The sequence below is a fragment of the Temnothorax longispinosus genome, chromosome 8 (genome assembly GCF_030848805.1).
Source record: "Temnothorax longispinosus isolate EJ_2023e chromosome 8, Tlon_JGU_v1, whole genome shotgun sequence".
Lineage (NCBI taxonomy): Eukaryota > Metazoa > Arthropoda > Insecta > Hymenoptera > Formicidae > Temnothorax > Temnothorax longispinosus.
Window position 1 is genome coordinate 2,818,830 of NC_092365.1, and position 20,207 is coordinate 2,839,036.

A 20,207-nucleotide genomic window follows, 5' to 3' on the forward strand; every position below is an offset into this window, starting at 1 on the left:
GTGCGACGTCGGAATTTCCTTTCGGCCGTTTCACGTTATTCGATCTACATGTGTAATGAAATCGCACGATTGGTCATCATCATGTGTTACAGTCCTGCGGTGAATACATCGAATCAGTAGCGATCGAAACTGCAGCGAAATGTGAATCGTGCGAAGGAATATCGAGTGTCGCAGTACAGAAATGTCGAAAGTGGAGAATGTTGAGAATTGGGAATACCGAGGTAAGTACGAATCGCGAGCGAGTGTCGGTAGTGTCGAAAGCCGGGAATGTCGAGCGTTCGTTATTAATAATTTCGCGCGTGTTTGTAATTAGCGTTCCCGCGTTTCCCTGATCGACGCGGGTCTTCGAATCGGAGCAGTCCTTCAGCGCGGATGTCAACTTGAATGTAGTGCCGGCGAGATTGGACGAATACGGTCGGTAAGGTAAGTTTATTCATCTCGTTAATATAAACTCTTCCGTTCTTTGTTCTTTGAATAACTGTTAGAATTATTTGTAATTGCTATTGCAATCAGCAATACATATAATATTGTAAACGTACCATATAAATGATTCCATAATTAGTTTCATAATTAATTATAATTAAATTGAAAAATACATTATTTAAAAGTAACTTTGATTTTTATATTTAAGCACGCATAAATTTCATTAATTTTTGATAATGTAATCTGTTATCATGCAAAATATATTCATTAAATTATAGCTAATAATTGTTTTGTGTGCGGTACGCGGTACGATGCCTATTAACTTGATAAATAAAATACCACACGTAATAGATATTATTCTATATTTCATCTTAGTAAATGAATTATGTACTATATGTAAAAATGCTCCTGTTTATAATATATTTTTCCTCGAAAATTCAAATGTACACAAGTAATAGATATCAAAAATTGAATTTGATAATTAATCCGTAACCTGAGATATGTTCTTTTATTTTCATAATTTAGAATGTGAAGTACTTGCTGTATTATAACAACAGGCTATTTAAAAAAGTGGATATATGGAGAATGAAACACAAAAGATCGATACATTTTAATTCTTTAAATTATAAAAGAATTAATTTGTAAAAAGCTTGATTAGTAGTCTAAAATTTTAGGTAACTAACAGTAAAATTCATATAAAATTAATTAAAAATAAAGTGTCCTTTTTTTAGAGAAATTACATTTAATTTTTACGTAGACAATAACATTTTTATATAATCACAATGTGAAATTTTCTTCTTTTTAAATATATCTTTCCTCAAAGAAAAGAATGTATATATTAGTGATACAATTAGGATATGAGCAAGAGAGAATGAGACATACTATAGGTCATTTTATGCGTTCTTCATATTTCTTTGATACGATACCGAATTTTTTTCTATATTTTACACACTTTGCATAAATTTACCGTATTTATGCAAAGGCATTTATTTACTGTATTTGCATTTTTATTAATGCGTGTAGTTTACATATCCTAAACTTCATCGTTATAATTAGATGCTAATGCATTAATTAAACAATAAATCAATTCACAATCTCTTTATGGAGATACATTTATCACGAAGACTAAAATATAAACGACTTTTTTAGATAACTTATATATTTAGTGACAAATATAGAAATAATCGATTTAACGTTCCAACAAAAAACTGTGTTTTAAGACTGACAAATAATCGGCGTTCACTTTACTGACAATGAATTGGAAAAAAGTATACAAAATTTACACAGAAATACTATTATTAGGCTAAGAACCAGCCCGACCGAAAATGGCATCTTCTCTAATTTACTGAAGGATTCAGTCTAGTTTCACTTATTAAATAGAGATATGAATTTTATTCTATCCAAGTAGAACGGTTACAACTATTTAATAGAGTTCGTTAAATTTGACTTCGAAATAATTAACTCGATCAAACGAGAGACAACGGCATTGCAAAATTTTAATACTTTAAAGTTCGCAATTTAATTTTTGGAGGTTCTTACAAGCTTAATGAAGCTTTAGGAACACAGTTGTGCCTAATGAACCTTATTCTGCTTGATGAAAAATTTACCATTAATACACGCAGAGAACGGTCGAAGTATCTAAAAATTAGCTAAATACAGTTTAGAAAATAATTATGTGGGGCCATTTAAATAATTACATTGAACGCTCAAGTTGATTGCTAGAATGTCAAAACTTTTTGCAGCATTATCATCATACTTGAGTGTCCTACATAAATATTTTGTTAGTCCAATATAATCATTTTCAGATCTGTATCTGGCCGGATCTTTATAATATATTTCAGCAAAACCGTTCTTTCCGTGTACAAAATATTTTATATTATTTTAAAGTATTTAAATTATTATGATATTTAATATTATTACTGTTTTACTAAATGTGTTAAATATCTTGCAAAATAATCCAAAATATTTTAGTGTATTAAAAATATATATTTAAAATAAAAAATAAAATAAAATACATATAATCTAAAATACATACATGTTAAAACATCAAGTATTTTAACACGCTCAAAATTTACGTTTATTTAGATTATTATATACAAGAATTAAATTTTTATCTACAAAACATTGTATAACGTAAATAAAATATTTTAGAGATATTTTATTTTATAAGATACTTTTTTAAAAAAGTTAATAAAATATTTATAGTATACATATTTTATATAGATTGATATAATCAAGCATATATATATATTTTGGTACTACATTTAATTATATTATTTTCAATTATTTTAGAATTATAGATGTTTTTATTTTGTTTATTATATTAAATTTTAAACGCGCTTATATTCACAAAAAATATTTTCTTTAAAGAAGTTATATAATTTTTTTATATCTGTCTAATGGATAAATAAAAAATTTAATAAATGTAATAATTATTTTATAAAATATGAATTATGTTGAACATCGCATAATTTGAATATATATATTTATATGTTACAGATTACCGTAGTTTGTTTTATAACTTCAGCGGAAGATTCATAGAGGATTTGAACATTAATGCTATTTTTAACGATATTGGAAATATAAGTGAATCGCGGTCAATTCATCGCATTTTAACTAATTTCGATTTTTAATATTTTCGGGAGTGCCGTACAGTGTCGCGCGCAATTATCACATTTTAATAACTAGTTTTCGGGAGTGAGTGTTCAATCGGAGTCTGAGAGGAGGAGGAGGCCCGGGGAGGCATCAGGCAACGGCGGAGCAACCTTAAGGTAATATTTTATTTTACTTATCATTTGTTATTTTCTTGCGTGGGATTAATCACTTACTCCCATAACGGTCATATGTCGTATCATCATATCGCATCATTGTGCAATATAATGTACAGAAAATGTTTTTGGTGTTTTATTCTTTATAAAATTTGAAATTATCTTGATCTTTTATTTGTACAAGAATCAGATATTGTAAATTTACGAATTGTTTTTCCAACAATTCTATGATGTAAAATAATTTTTCGTGGACGATATAAATTACTTTAATAAATATCTCTATTTAAAGTGAATAAAAAAATTCGATACACGCAATAACTTTTTTATTAAAATTTTAATTAACAACTTAGAGTACTTACCTAATAACTGAAATATATTTGTATTTTACAGATCAACGTAGCTACGATGCAGTTACACCTCCGCTGTTGCGCACTGTACCTGTAAGTGACAAATTATCTTTTATTTTCAATTAAGATAATGGATCTATAATAAATTGGATGAGATATAATGCATCTAGATTTACATGTTTATCAAGTTAACAGTAACATATAAATATACCATAGATCCATTACTTCAAAATGGATGGGTTTAAACAGATTAAGATCAATATTGAATCCTAGATACAATCGTGTATCGATTATGGATGCATTTGTTACAGAAATTATTATAAAATTGAGCTCATTATGTTACATTACGAAATGTAACATTACGTAATGTAAAAATTGTAAATATTTATTAATTAATATTTGATAAAGATGCTAATTTATTTTTTCTTTCTTTTTTCAAATATCATTTTAATAAAATTTGTGTGGTCTGCATATAATCTTCACATCTTTTCCCCGAATTAAATATTACGTATGTTAGTAGAAAAAGTTCCAATATTCAGAGATATTTTGAAAATACATCTATGACAAATATAGGATAAAATGTATTTGCCATAATATTAATTTATTAAAAAGAACGCGCTAATGATTATTATTTATAGTTATCCATACAATATAAACTAATTTTACCTTAATCTCTTATAACCCATCCGTCATGATAATTTGAATTTAAATAAAATGGTATGAGAACCGATAAATATTTCGTCGCATCGAAACAAAAGAATTTTTCGGATGGATTTTCTCAGAGTTTAGGTATCAATTTTATGTCAGAGATATGCACTAATGAGAAAATACTTTTAGTGTATAACATAAAATTCTTAATATTTATAAAATATAATTCCGATAATCTCTTGAATACATTTCGTAAAGATATGTATAGAGAACATGAAAAATTCACATTGACAATAAATAGAAATAAAATTTATTATTTGGAAGGCCCATTATTCTGATCTGATGTCAATGTTTCGCTGAACGTCACCGACCGGTATATTGAATATTGAACGTTCCAATGAGTAACGGACTGAAGTTTCTTTCAGCTTACGATCCCGTCGGTTAATTTATAATTCGACACTTTTGACACGTCATTGTTACCACCCATTACCTCTCATGTCAAACGATCCCGTGTAAATCGGTAGCGCATTAATGTCGGTTGCAAACAATATACTTAACTGAGTCTAACCTGAATCAGAAATTTCGATATTCATACCCCTTGCAGCATAAAAATATTTAATTGATTATAATACGTCTGATTTGGTTTCAAAAACATTTGAAATTTATTGAAAAACATTCGATTGATTCGGTGTGTAAAATGTATAATAAATTATATAATGTTTTATTATGTTTCGCTTATACATTGCAATATTCAATACATCATATTTATATTTAATATAAATCATAAACTGTGGAAAAATTTTAAACAATGCGCTGCGTAATCTAGAGGACAATACCATTGAGTAAAATTTAATTTTTAAATATTATTTTGTAACGCTGGAACATATAAAAAAATATATGTATTTAAAAAAATGGAAATATATTAATGAAGCACACAAGGGGAGACGTGACAAATGTGATCGAATAAAAAGAAAAATTAACAAAGGACTCTCAATAATAAAATCAAAGTACAAAGTAGAGTTAATACTGCAGGGTATTGAGAGTACAATGCGGTTGTTGGTGCGTGAGTAATCAGAATATATTTTATTGTAATTAATAATGTATGATAATACGGATGTTTCGATTCCGTTTTGAGCCATCTTCAACGATGTAAAAAAAGATAAATCAAAGTTATTTCTCATGCTCTCCGTTAAACCATATATAGATAGATGCTTCATAATTGGGTGGACAAAAAGCCTCAAATGAAATGAGTTTCGAATTAGTAAGAAGGTTGGTGTGTAATTTGATTACATGATCACAGGTGTATAAATCGAGAGAACATGAAGGTTGAAATTGGAACCGTGGTAGAAAAATTACATCAATTAGTCAAAACATGTTAAAAGCAGTCGATCGATAAAATTACATTAATGTCACGGTTGAATTACTTGCGAGATGTGAACTATAGAGTACGGCTAATGAACAGTAACTAAAGACTTGAGTTACTTATCAATAACCACGTTATATTTTCAGTGCCCGGTATTAACTTCACTTTATTAAAAATAATCGACTCTCAAACAAGGTTTACAAGTGAGTATTGATTCTGTATTCATAGTATAATAATTCTTGATGTTATCTTCGAATATAAGTATAGATTAGTTACAAGGAATTAATTACAACCGATCATTAATTGGGAATTTATTTCTCGCATTATTTAATTTTGCCGTGAATTTATTAGCGCAATTTAGAGAAAATCTGCCGTTGAGAGCGATATTTATGAAAGCGATCATGGGGCTGGCTTCTCGGCGTGGTGGAAAAATTTCATCGCGAAAGTCCAATTTGAGAATCGCCCCACGGGCGAAGCGGGCAAAAAATGATCCATGCGGATTCTGAAAGTTCAATTTTCCGGGGCGGCCGCGGCAGGAGAGCTTGTAACGGCAAATATGCGTTGACCTTTTTGTTTCGATCCCGCGGGACTTCGATTTCCGCGACGTTGAATATTCATGCGATTTTATTAACTACGTTTCAAACATCGCTTTCAACGGGAACACCCTTTATCTTCTTAGATCTGCGCTTCCGTTCGCCGACCCTTCGCCATGTAGCGCGCAACGCCGACGCGTCGGCGGGAAGAATTCTCTTTCGCGAAATTAAATTTTACTCGATCGTATTGTCCCCTAGATTACGCGGCGTTTTGTTGCCTCGCCAGACATCGTTAACCATTACGAGCGAGGAAAATATCGTGATCTTTCCGCTGTTCCACGTTGACAAATTTTTATGAGATTACGATGCACATATCCATCTATATAATCCGCGATAACTTATGGGAACGATTCAATTAACTGCAAAATCCAAACTCAATTTATACTGCTCCTGCAAACATAAAATCGCGAATTCAACAGTATCATTATATTATTTATAATTGTATTAATCCTCTCGACTTTATTGTGTTATCATGGCATATTGAGTTTCAAAATAACTGAAATTATATTTTAAAGTTGTTAGAGAGATACGTATCGAATGTGCAATTTTCAAAACATCTTTTATTTCATATTTATATACATGATGTAATATTTTCTATTATTTTATTTTATCCAAATTAATATTGTCCCATTTAAACGATTATAGCATATAAATATTTGTTCTCATTTGTAATAAAATCTAAATGAAAAAAATATATGAATATATATATAATTAAAAATAGAAGAAAACCAAAAAAATTAAAGAATTTTGTCCATTGCCGAGAAAATTAAATAATTTTCCAAATTATTATTTTTGCCGTCTTATATCTTCCGTTCCGTACCTACTTCATATTTATTTGCAAAATTGAGTAAAATGCTTTTTCTGTAAAATAATTGAAAGGATTAGCCGATGATATAATAATGAACGTTATACTGAATTATGACGCAAAGGTATATTTTCAATAGAGAGTAACTTTCCGTTTCGAAAATCCGTTCTCCGGAGAGACTCATAACGTTTCGTCAGTAGTACTTCATCTGCTAACCTCCTCCCGGATCGGGCCGGGCGTTTACGAGAAAATTTTTCCCACGGCGCACGGAAAACTTTCGCCGAGTTATTCACGCGCGCATATTAGTGCACATTCATCCTTCGAAATAGCGCTAACCTCCGACCTGAGAACAATTTATTGGAGAGCGAAGCCCCCGGCCGCTACCTCCGCGAGGGAGCTGTGGGTTACTTATTTGCACGTTTCCGCAGTTTACATAGCTTCGGAGAACCCCTTGGCCGACCTTTCTCTCCGATCTCTCGTTCGTTCGTTCATTCGTTCATTCGTCCATTCGTACGAGCGAAGCTCCACGAGCGAATGAATTGGCAATACGAATCGGCCCCGGCCGGTTCTTGTTAGGTTTCAATGCATCGGTGCATCGGTAATTGCCCGTCTATTTGTTGCGCCAAAATGGTACGATGTTATTGATGCAGAGAATCTATCGAACGCCCAATTATCCATTGCCACAGTATGTTAAGTATACTTTTGTATATAAATTAAAAACAGTCGACATAGAGGAAAACGGAAGAAAATAATGAATTTTGATAGAACACCGAAACACATATGACAACGAGCGAAAGAGCGGAAGTCACGACTGTCACAAGGAAAGCTGTTGTTACGAGCGGAAGAGTCTTCGCGATATAACAAGCGAAAGCTCTTCCCTCCAGCAACGATTAAAAGCTACGTGCAAATTTTTTATATTGATTTTGAAGTCGCGTATATTATCGTAGTGTCTGTCGTGTAGAATGCGGTGATGAAAAACTATTTGTAGCTGGGCACATCGGTGCAAGTATCCGCGTTTCGCGGCGTCCAAACCCACGGATTGTCCATTTTATTTTACGTGTGCGAATAAATTGTTTTGCTCGAGGATACGCTTGTTGCTACCAGGAGGAAAAAACTGTGCGCGCGGACAACAAATAACGATTCGGCATTTTATGTTTTACCCGCTCATTAACGAATGCGTGATCAACAAACCGGAATTTGTGAGAGGTTTGAGAAACAAAGAAAAAAAAAATTTTGCACGCCTTTGCGCAAACTGAATGCCGCATAAAATAATTGACGCAATTAAATATCGATATTGATATTGGGAGTGCAAGCTGAACAAATCAATAAACGAATTCGTTGCACTGCCAATCAACGCACGAACATACTATGACTTCCTCGTTAACGATAAGGGATGAACTGTATCCCGCTAATGAGCAAACAAATTTAACCTCTTGTTTAAATTTTGCGTTACTCGATATATTTTAAAAATAGTTTTATGCACAGGAATATTTGCAACTGCTGATCACTTTAAATTTTATCTTTTTTGTTCATAAAAACGACCTAACTGTTGCAGTTTTTGGAAAGATGTTTTCAGAAAGAAATTTTGTCTTTTAAAATTTAAAATGATAAAATTGCAGCAAATCTTTCTTTCATACATAGACCACGCACATTCACGCGTTCAGATTTGGATATAAAAATTTAATGAAAAGAAGCATATAGTTATTTGATTGAATATGGTATTTCCATAATAACTTTTATTGATTCCTGAATATGCGATGTTATTTAAAATCTTGCGTTTATTCCTCCACGGATATTATGCATAAGAAATAATTTATAGTGAAAAACTGTGTTTTACGGTTAGACAGCGTGCTGTATAGCAAAAGGGGATGAATTGGTTTCACGTTTATGACGGGAACCTAAATAACCTAATCCGGCCCCGGTACATGGGCGACGATCGTCTTAGGACGTGCTTCCGGTCGGGAGCAGATCTGGAGATCCCAACATCCTCTGAAACGCTCGCGTCATGGGGATTTTAGGAGATCGCTACACGGACCGATGCGGTTAATTTTATAAATAATTTATAGACAGCCAATGTGTACGCGTGTGTACACGGCGGCGGCCTCCCATTATACGGGCATTAATAAACCGTTGCTCTTCCGGACATATTATTAACGTCAGGCTTTTTAATACAACGCGTAAATAAATAACGATGTAAACGTGTCATTAACCGAATGTAGTCTTTTTAATATTCATGCAGTTGGCTAAATACGATTAACATATCCAATTAGGTGATACAAATCGTATACTCGATATCAATTATTAATGTAGAGGACCTCGATTCTGTTCGTGATAATTTGTGTAATCAATTATTCATAAGTTGCATAATTATCTCGCCAGATAGATCAAGAAAACCAATACGTGATGCAGACGAAATAATAGAATTGTTTAAAGAATGTAAAAAGAAGAAGAATGCAGCATTTATAATAGAAATCATTATTATATTAGCATTTGAAAAATCGGCTTTAGATAATCTATAATTCGTGACAAGATATTAATTACCTATAATTTTATGCGCTGTGCTATATGCATATATATACTACAAAATATATAAGTATTATATAAGTAAAATTCTATCCTGAATTTTGACGCAAACTATAGATCATTTAAAATGAGCTTTAGAGAAAGATTATATATTTTAACAATGGTGAAAATTTATTACCGATGTATTGTGTGTGACATCGTTATAATAACGAGCATATGGTGAACGTTTTATAAATTGATAATAACTATAAGTGGTTTATTTGAGACTTCTCGCAGGTTATTCAATGGAGTCTTTTAGGATTTGCTTTATAAGCTTTTTTCGCGGCTCATAATATATTCCAACCGCATATTATTCTTTGCCCTTTGGGTAAACCGCCGCACTGGGATCTATCATTTTTGCATATCAGGAGAAACCGCGAGACATCAAAATGATATACAACTCTAGTTCTTCTCCTTTAAAATGAACATAGCATTAATACCTGCCTCGTTGCAAAAATGGTCCGTAATTACCCGAAATAAATAAACACTCGTTACGTATTTATAAATCAAATTTCTTTCGAAAAGAAAAAATTCACCAAGAATATAAGTTATCCTTTCCTAAATATATATTCGCCATTAAAAGCGATTATTCAGAAGTGCAATAGAAAATTATTTATGGAAATTCGATACAATCCGATACTCTAATTAAATGTAATCTTCTAACATCAATTATGTTATACCTATATAATTACATTGGTTTCACGTATTCTCGTCCTCGTGTCTGCGCGTTATAATTTCCTCCCTTTCATTCTGGACGAAGTACTCGCGTTTCTCGGCCTGTATTTCGCCACCACCGTAGATAAAAGTAATGACATTACCATTTGTCTGCATCACTTTACCGCTCTTTCCTTGTCTGTCGCGCAAGCCATCCTTGTAATCGATAGCGCAAGGACATTCGTCCGTCCGTCCAGGCCGTCCGTCCGGCCATCCATTCATCCATCCATCTATCCATCTCTCCATCTATCCATCCCATCTATCCGCCACCCGTCTACCCGCGAACTTAACGCAGCGTTCAGCGCGATGCAAGAAGCGGCCATTATCGTTCTCTTCTTTTTGCGTTCCCGCGTTGTTCCACTTTTTTCGATACTTTCAATTTATAGAAACGAGATTCCGCCACTTATCCTGTATGGAAGTCCCCGCTTCTCCTGTCGGGAGAAGAGTTTTATTATAAACTCTCGCACGTACCTCCCTCGCGATCGGATTAATGAACACGATGGGTTTAACGAAGCGCGTCTCTTTCACCGATGGCGTTCGTTAATAATCTTTGATGCGAGATGTTCCGCGTACGCAGTGGAGCGTTTGATGGAAGGGAATATCGTTCGGTGCGCGAAAGCAAAAGGCAGAGAGAAAGAAAGAGAGATAACGACTAAAGCAATATATTGCTCTTCTTGAATTAGAAGTTACGGGATCAATGGCAGACGCGACGACGCGATGCATTTAACAAAATAACGAAGTATTCCAATCTATGAATATAGAAAAACGTATCTTTATAATATTTCATCAGATGCGAAGAATATTACTACACAATGTAATATCCATCACGTGATATTTAATTAAGAATTTCGATAATATCAATAATATCGGATTAATTATTTGTTAGCTATTCCATTACTATCGACCGTTCTTATCTCGATTTCTGTAAAAAAAACTCGATAAAGACTTCTTTGACTTCAATTTCGCTTCTTGAGCAATGCAAATTTGCATTTGAATCAGTAACGCATTAGTTGTGTGCATGTGTCTTTATGTTAATGAGTTCATTGAAAAAGAGAATTCAGGTCGTATCGTAGAGTCCACTAATGGAACGTTGACCGACCAAAAAGATTCGGGCGATCGGGAATCACGGCGAGACGTAGAGGATGTCGAGCGAGATACGGGCAGATTTAAAGGTCTGTTTTCATTGCTATTCCGAATCGTGTGCGGGCTTCCGCACGGCTTCCGCATCGAGTTTCCGCTGTCCTGTATGGAAGCAGGCATCGGTTTGATTGGTAAATCTACGGCTGCCCAATGATGCGTTTATTTGTCGAAGAATTAGGGCAGCGTCCGCGCGCGAGACAGAACGATGAAGATGGGTACGAGGGGGAGGGGGATGATGCAGGTAGGATGCCACCGAGGAGGGTGAATGAAACGGGATGAGATCGAAGCGAGGTCGGAAAGGGTCGGGGGGTCCCCGCCTGTCTCTCTCTCGAGGGCCGCGTCGCGTCGTACAGCACTCTACCGCAATCAGTAAACCTGTAAAACATTGGATTAGGTGGCCCTAGCGTGACCTCGCTCCGACTCCCGTGGACGAGCCAGAGTTCCAATTTCCTAGCTACGGCTCGCGCTATGGAGCGCGGGCTGTACGCGCTCTTCGTTCTCCATCTCGGCATCGCGATACGTTATCCAATAGCGCTCGAATTATTCTCGTTTTATTCGCCGTGCCAGCAGCATGCGCGACCACGGCGCACATCCCGCGCTTCCCGTATCGTAACCGGTTAGCCAGGCCCGCTGCTACGTTCCGCGAGAGAACGATTTATTTCCCTACGTTTCTTCTTCCCCTCGCCATCTCTCGTTCTCTCTCCTCTCTCTCTCTCTCTCTCGCTTTTTGTCTCTTCAGTTAACAAATTCTTCGCCTTTGTCGCGCGATAAATTTGATTTATTATTATCGTTATTGCGCTTGTTATTCCGCTCGGATGTAAAGTCTTGCCCGCGTAATTCCCGACCTCATGGGATACATGGCCCGTGCGCATCGCGGTTCAAGAGTCGACGTGTCATTATCAATTTATCACTGTCGCCCCGCGTTTATTCTCATCGGTAGATAATCAGCCGCGGAATACTGATGGCGACCACCGGTGTCGTCGCTTACCGACTTTGCGCCGGCCAAGTCGAAGAGACGGCTTTCTTCTCGGTTTCAAATATCCGGAGAGCTACGTCGTTTAGAGTCGCCTTTTCAACCTGAGGATGTTTGCGTGCTTGTTACCGGTCCGATAGCAGGTCTCCGCTACTTGCCGAATCCCCTCCCCCCATCCGTTGAACGGATTAGTAGCCACTCTACGATGTTTTCATCCGAAATTGTCATGTGGCACATGCAGGTCCTTCTCCCCGAAGAACAAAAAAGGAGGAAAAAGGTAGATAGAGGAGGTATGAGGGAGAAAACACCGCGCGCGCAAAAGGGATGGTCGCGCGCAGTTCGGTCGGGCTTGAGAGAAAGACGGAAAGCGTGTCGATGTGCCGGTAGTGGTGGCGGTGCGGAGGGTAGCGATGGAGGAAGGGAGCTAGCCCCTGGTGCGCTCGCGCACCCGATCGTATACCCCTCGACCAACCCTGTGTGCGCGCGCGAAGTCTATCGCTGGAGAACCGTCGTTGGAATGGCGTCTACGTCGGTGTGGGTATTCCTGTCGCTCGTACACGAACGGATGGGGCTACGCACACGCCCACGCGTGGCACGTACGAATTTACTCACACAGGCGTGTGCCCCCGCACGTGTATACGACTCGGTCGGTGAGTGAAAGAGTGGGGAGCCGGGATGTGTCGGAGGGTTGCTGAAGTTTCTCTAACGCTCGATGGCGTACCAGTGCGGATCGTGATTCTGCGGGACGCGCAGCGTCGCGGCGTCCTCCGTGTCTCCGGTATCCTCTACCGATCTCGCGCGTCTGTCCGTCCGTCAGCGATCCTAATATACCGAGCGGCGCGAACGGCCGTCTTAGGGTCCAGTGCGACGAGAACTGTCGGAGAGGAGGGATTGGAGTATCCATAAGGGGGGGCATGTGGGGGAACAATAAATTCGAGAAAAATATGATACATGACGCCATGATAAGATGCTTCTTATCACTGTGACGATCACGGGACGTCGAGCGTCCTTCTCGAGCGCGGAGAGTTACGTCGATTGCCGTCCGGAAGGAATACGATAGCTCGTCCCGAGGATCACGCTTACATTTTTCATTCTCCAATGTTTTTATCGTTTCTTTTCCCACTTGAACGATGACCGGACAATGGCTGAGAATAAACGTACGGTCGAAGACGAAGGGAATTTATGCTGAGAGTACGTTCATTGACGGTCGAGCCGAACCGGGTCAGCCCTCTTGATCTTGATCGATTGTAGGTCGAGAGCGAGATGAACTTAAATAGTCCTATTGCTTAATCGACGTTTGTATTTCAATAGTTCTCCGTGCATTCCCACTCCCGGTTTCATTAAGGAGTTCTCGGAGCGTAATTGCTCAGAGCCAATTTAGAGCAAAAGAGCGGAGTGTCACTTAAAAGTTAGTCGGATTACCGTTCTTGTTGCGTATTGTGCATCGCCGCTCATTGCCTCGTACCCGCGCCTCCGTAAGAACCTCCGGAGTTGTCGAGTATCTCTATATATCGACTTCGTCGGTTATGACTTAAGGTATACATCTTCGAGCTTCGCCGACGGTACATTCCTTTCCTCTCGATAGCGCAAAAAACTCGCGCGCGCGCGCGCGCGGCCGATTAATTTTATTTCGCCAGTTCGGAAAACGTATCCCGGAGCGTGGAAAAATTCAGCGGACGTAATTGGTTTCTTGTCGTCTTCCCGTGGGGGTTATAAATTAATAATCGTTTTCCCTGCAAAGCCATGTTTATTAATCAATCGACAATACTTGCCGCATCAATAATACACGTATTACTGCTTACGTAGCAGTCGTTAATCGCAGTCTGACGCAACACAATATTTCTGCATGCCCGCGCGTATTTGCATGTGCTCGTCGGAGTGGAAGTAAAAATAAATGCGCGCGAAATCCGCGCGCGAGTTCTGGATCGTGTCGAATGTTGAAAAATCGCGCAGCCGGCGTGAGTGGCAGTTTCGGCGGACCAGCGAGCAGAATTTGATTATTGCATTCTGAAAGCGTAAAGAATCCGAGAGAGAACTGTTGCATTTTGTATAAGATCCTTCCCACTTTGTGTGATATACTTCCGAGCTTTTTTTACAATTTATTAATAATTACGCGGTATAACGGTAGTTGAATAAAAAGCGAACTACATCGCATCGTTTCTTTCTGAACTAAAGAGCAACTCGTATATATATCCCTCTAGCTAATCTATTAAAATCCACGGAGTTCTGGTCTAACAAGCTCAGGCGGCAAAGGAATCTGTAACATTCCTTGACGTCAACTCGGCGTGTACTCGTTCTCGATTCATCGTGGAAATTCTTGCTCTCGCCGGCACATTAGCGATTCTGCCGGCAGCAGAGGCTCCCTGCGATCGACGCCCGTCGGACCGTATCCAGCTCGGCTCGACTCGACTCGGTTCAGCGCGACGCGGCGGTCGTGTTTTATCTGGATCTCCGGCCGCGGCGATCGGCGAGATCGTAAAACGGCTGGTCGACGGACTCGTTGTCAGTGGTATTTCCAATTGGCCGGTTGCGATCTCTAGAAGGAAACCGGTTCGACGACCAGCCGTGAATGTGTGTACCCCACAGTCTCTCCCGCCTTGCGCGTTCCGTCCCGTTCGTCTCTTTTCTCCTCTTCTCTTTTCCTCTCTCTTTCCTTCATATCTTCTTCTTCCTACTCCTTGCGCGTCCTGCATTCGTTCTCTTCTTACCCGTATAGTCAAACTCGCGAGTCCACTTTCCGTATCGACTAGTCTCGGCTTTACTTTTACAGTGATACACGCGACACGCCTGTAATCCGTCGTGACTTCGCATCACGTGTGTTTAAAATACCGCGATTGCACGGTATCGCGAGGTATCGACGCTCGCCCGCGATTGAACTTTGGATGTTAACGCGCCGCGAGCTGTTGGCACCATCCGTTTCTGAGGAAGAAACGCAAAGAAGGGAACAAAGGCCGATTTACTTGCGATCAGTCAGTGGTCTCTCTGGCGCGATTACGATGGACGTACCCAAGTGCAATCGGACGATCGATGAGTAAATGTTTCGCTGAATCTATAGATTGACACAAAAGAACGAGAAACGCTCGACGCGGAGAAGACTCCGGCGTGACTTCGGCGAAATTTTTTTTAAAATGTTTAGACAGCACATGAAAGATTGCTTTGAGGCACAGGAATATCGAGATTCGGTAGTCATGTAGAAGAAGGTCGACGTCGGATCAAGGGTTTTCGCATTGATTTCCGGGAGAGGTCAACGGCGACTTCAAATCGCTCGCTTTTTAGCCCTGAACAAAGCGAGAAATGAAATTTTGAGAGGGTTGGGAGATACCTGCGAGACTCGGCGAGTTCTGTGATTCGAGCGAGGAGAAAGCGACGAGAAAAGGAACGGAACGTTTCCAACAAGATGTCGTGAACGTTTCGAGGGAACGCTGGACTGTCTCTGGCGCGCAAATTTTGGGAATTTTTTGCGAGTGGTGGAAGAGAAGTTCCTTGTGTTTGGTTTTCTGAAGTTGAATGAGACTTCGGGGGCCAGCTTGCCCGGAAAATTGGCAGTGTTAGTTCGCGGGGATTTTCAAAGTGCATCGTGGAAGACCGCGCAAGATTCTACCTATGAGTGATGCTTTCGGACGTAACGTCGGCGAAAGTTCGGCCGTTAGTTCCGCTCCGTTGAACGATACCGAGGAATCTTCTTCACAGAGGGCTGATTCCACCGCGCGATTACGCGAGGCGGAACGACGTGGTTGAGAGATCCCAAAAAGAGCCCGCCGCGCAAAACGGTTGCATCTCTCGCTCCCGCGATTCATTTATAATAATTGAAGCGATCCGTGCGTCGCACGAACGGTCGCGGCAGCGTATCGTCAATGGCGCACATCCAATCTCTGATCGCCGTATTAGGTTACGGATTCCGCGCGATATCGCGGATATTGCCCGTTCCCGTATCAGTGTACATCCCGACGATCTGGTTCAGCTCGCGAATCGATCAAAAGAAACGAGCGCTCTTACTTCCGTGAGATCGGAGTTCACGGATATAAGCAAGCTCATAGACTCGAGGCTAAAAAAATTTAATATAAGGAAGAAACGGAATCTATATAAAAAATCCACGAACGCTTAAAACAAATGGTTGAAATTAATTAAATAAAATGAGATTAAAGTACAATCGTGCGCTTAGGTGTATCCGTGCGCCCGTAACACGACGCACACAAACCTAGTGAATGTGAAAAGTGTCGGCTCCGTTATATCGCGCTTGTTCGTAACTCCTCCCTCGTCGGGTTTCGTTTATATCGCGCGCGCGTCTGCTCATTCTCATTCTCTCAAGCAGTGCGCGAATATATATACGTATAACACGAGTGGTAGATCGCGTGCCCGCGATCTCGTGCCCCCGACGCTTGTCGTTACACGTCTGATCCGTAAGTGTAACGAAACTTCCTGTATGTACGCGGTATCGCGCCCTATCACGGTACCGTAAAAATTCGCGCTGCTGTGGACCGGTCCGCTGTTCGCACGGACGGAGGATCTGATCCTCGAATAACAGAGAGAGAGAGAGAGACGACGATTCGGCCGAGAGGGAGATATGTGCGGCGTGGGATACTCGTTTCGGATCGGACTCGACTATCGGAAGTCCGTACGAATTCGTCGGTACGGCGACACTATTTAGGCATCTGAAACGATCCGTGGGCAGGACGAGGGGGGAAGAGAAGGAGAGAGGAGGTGTACGTGAGTCGAGGGAGTGCGTGAGCGGTTCTAATCAACGTCAATTGAGTTAGATTAGGGTCGAAGTGGTTCTGAAAGGGGCATCGATAAAAGCCATGGGCATCATGGATGCGTGGAAGGGCGGCCGGATAATCTATGCTTATCTCATATGGGTTGTCTTCAAGGCTGCCACAGCGGGGGGACTTTATGGTGAGTACACGTCCGACCTATCTAGTTCGAGGATACACGGTACACGGTTGTTGTCGAATGCTTGCTTCGATAAACTAGGAGAGGTCTTAGGTCTTAGGTCGTTCGCACGATCTTTATTAAACTTATATAATACTAAGAATGTAAAAATATGGCCGCGTAAAAATAAGTATCGATACGGAGAAGGAAAATAACTTATTTTTAGTGCGAGGAAAATAGCAGCTACGCGTAAGAACTTGCCGAGAGACTATACCTAGAGACTTCCGGTAAACACTGCAGTGTCTCTGCTATTCAACGCCGCGTCGCCGCGCGCGAGACGTGACATCAAAATTACTTCAACCTTTCGATCGCCGCTCGTAAATATAGTCTCGCGGAGAAATGCTGCCATTGACTCCCGGTCGCTGCATAGGCTATAAATGTTATATCGATCGTTTTCGACGCATAGCGAAGGGGTGTGCATCAACATTGTGCATATTTGAAATTGTGTATGCGGGGTAATAATACGTGTAAAGTTGCAAACAAATGGAAATGGAAAAAAATTGGACCTGGCCCGCAACGCCGACAAAGCAACGTTAGTATAAAATCGAAAGCCTCGTTACAAAAGTTCGATTGTGCAAGGCTTTCCGGGTTGACCGGTGCAAACTCATAGCATGGGAAATTGTGAAAACGTTAATTAACGTTCGCGATGGACTTTCCACGCTAACGCAAATACGCGGAAATATATGGTCTGAATTCTTAACGTACGTGCGGTTTTAATGATAATGAAAATTCGCGAATATCTCGTTGGCGAAAAATAAAAGAATTATATACGGCGCATTTATTCTCCCCGGCGAATCGTCTCGACTTTTTGGATTAATTCCGAGCTGTTAGAATAACGAACTGTGACACCGGTATCCCGTTGTTCTATCAATCTGCCAGGGATGATATTCATATATACTTTATGTCATTAATGTATTTACATATTGTCGTATTTAACCATTAATCTGTCTCATCAATCTGCCATGGATATCATTTATAAACTTTATATCATTATATATCGTATTTACACGTTGCTGTATGTTTAAACCCACTAATTTGTCTTCATTATTTTTTGTGTAATTTTTCTCACATCCTCGTACATATTGAATTTCTACAAGCCGTATAAACTCGTAAGTTTTTTGAGGAGCGTGAGTACAATAAGATCGTATTATCTCTGAATTAATTCCGTACTACGGAAGCAGAGAGGAGGTAATAGACACACGTATTTAGTTTTCATTAACACGTTCGGCGTAAGCGCGAAAGTACCTTTCGGCATATATCGTTTTGAGGAGATATCCGGGAATTAATATCGATTGGAAAAGCACGCGGAGTGAGAAGGAGAGCTCTCTCGATGTTTTGCGTGTCGTTAACTCGTTAATGAGAAATATACGACTTGGAGAACGCGTCTCGGAAGAGAGTCGGCAGGTCCTCGTGGCAGAGCGGTAGTCGTTTAAATCCCGCAATCGGTGCAAAGGTCGTTCGGAGAATTTTACAATGTCCTATTTCGCTTCCTCCTGGTTTGCCCAGGTAGCGGAACGCATAAAGGAGAAGCCAGAGTAAAAGTGGATGTTACTTCGTGGAAGAAGAAGACGCCACGCCCGCCGCGCGTTCCGAGCTGCGTTCTCAAGCTCGGCAGCTCGGAGAGTCGAGTTCACATTTTTCAATTTGTATCTCCTTGCCGATGGTACGTGGAGCTAGCCGGCGAGGCGCTATTCTTACGACGTGGGAAGACGGTGCGAAATATCGTGTATCGTGATGCTGGGTAACGGCAACGGCAAGCGGTATTAACTTAGCGTCGCGCGCGTGATTGCCGACATTACTGATTGATCGGGGGCGTGTAGAACGTCATCGTGTTCGACAGGGTAGAAAGTGTGCGACCGACGATACAGATTGATGATGATTTTCGGTACGGGTATCATATAATGACGCTATACGCGCGACGCGTTCACCGATGCGATACACATTTTTCATCCGCGCGGCTGCACCGGCGACGTATGCGAATATTAAATGTTACGTTATCGTCGTATAGATTAATTATGAATCAACGCGTAACCCAGATAGCGCGGGACCATTAATTAATGTGTGTCAAACCGTCGGGACGCACGCGGAAACCGCGCCCGGCCACGCTATGCTAGCTACCATCATCGGGACCTAACATCCTTCCGGCTTTTCGTATAAATCTACTATCGCCGTCGCCGTCGCCGCATTAACGTTTCTGCGAAAAATACCCCGTCAGCCCTAATGAACACTTACGGGACGGAATATCGCGCGCCCCGCAACCGAATGTAACGCCCATGGTATTCGGCAACGGCAGCGGGAACGGGATAAATGAATCGTGCGTGGAAGAAAGGTCGTGGCACGGAAGAGATAGTGGTACCGCGCCCTGCGAATTAAACCTAAGGTATGTGGCGTACCTACGTATATAAGTACGTACACCCGTAACACGTGCGCCGCCGCTAACGTGTACTGGCATCCTCACATGGTAGTCGCGTGAACGCGTTACACGCTCCCTACATACACGCGCCATATCCGTACGTCCGACTTTCGTGTAAATGGGAATTGCAATTAACGGCTACATTTGCTACGGTCCAACATTACCGCCTTGTCGGAAAGCTCGCCATCCATATTTCTATATACTCTCTCTCTCTCTCTCTCTCTCTCTTATCTCTCTTTCTCTCTCTCCTCCCTCCCGCCTCCTTTTTTCTCTCTCTCGTACTCCCTTTTCCTCGTCCGTTCGTGTATTGGCCAATTACGTATTCTCGAACCACGCAAGAATTTACTGTCGCGTAACCGCTGTCCCGCTGGCTGGTTAAGAGCACAACGGCACGGAAACCGAAGTCGATCACGATCCGAGGATGAGGGTGCACTCCCTATATCGTCCATGGAAATCAGCGGTATCGATTTTCCGTCCGGAAGATCCTTGTCCGAGAATTCGGTCGTTCTAAATGTTTCAAAGCGGTTAA

The 20,207-nt window shown here is 40.1% G+C and overlaps 1 protein-coding gene and 1 long non-coding RNA gene across 5 annotated transcripts in view; one reads left to right on the forward strand and one right to left on the reverse strand.

Moving 5' to 3' along the window:
* Nucleotides 1–20,207, reverse strand: part of LOC139817969 (uncharacterized) — a 65,198-nt gene that overhangs the window by 2,081 nt on the left and 42,910 nt on the right. Inside the window, exon 3 of the long non-coding RNA XR_011733352.1 lies at nucleotides 3,551–3,629. This is a non-coding gene — a long non-coding RNA (uncharacterized lncRNA). The remainder of the gene's footprint in view (nucleotides 1–3,550; nucleotides 3,630–20,207) is intronic.
* LOC139817966 (putative receptor-type tyrosine-protein phosphatase mosPTP-1) overlaps nucleotides 3,063–20,207 on the forward strand; it is a 267,152-nt gene continuing 250,007 nt past the window's right edge. For 2 of the 4 annotated variants that reach the window (XM_071786317.1, XM_071786320.1), the window contains exons 1-2: nucleotides 13,096–13,527; nucleotides 15,107–17,229. In XM_071786317.1, coding sequence (XP_071642418.1) covers nucleotides 17,136–17,229 — 94 coding nt within the window. In that variant the 5' untranslated portion in view covers nucleotides 13,096–13,527; nucleotides 15,107–17,135. Of the gene's footprint in view, nucleotides 3,195–3,581; nucleotides 3,632–13,094; nucleotides 13,528–15,106; nucleotides 17,230–20,207 lie in introns of those variants that run through there. The other 2 variants (XM_071786319.1, XM_071786318.1) reach the window with 2 other exon arrangements.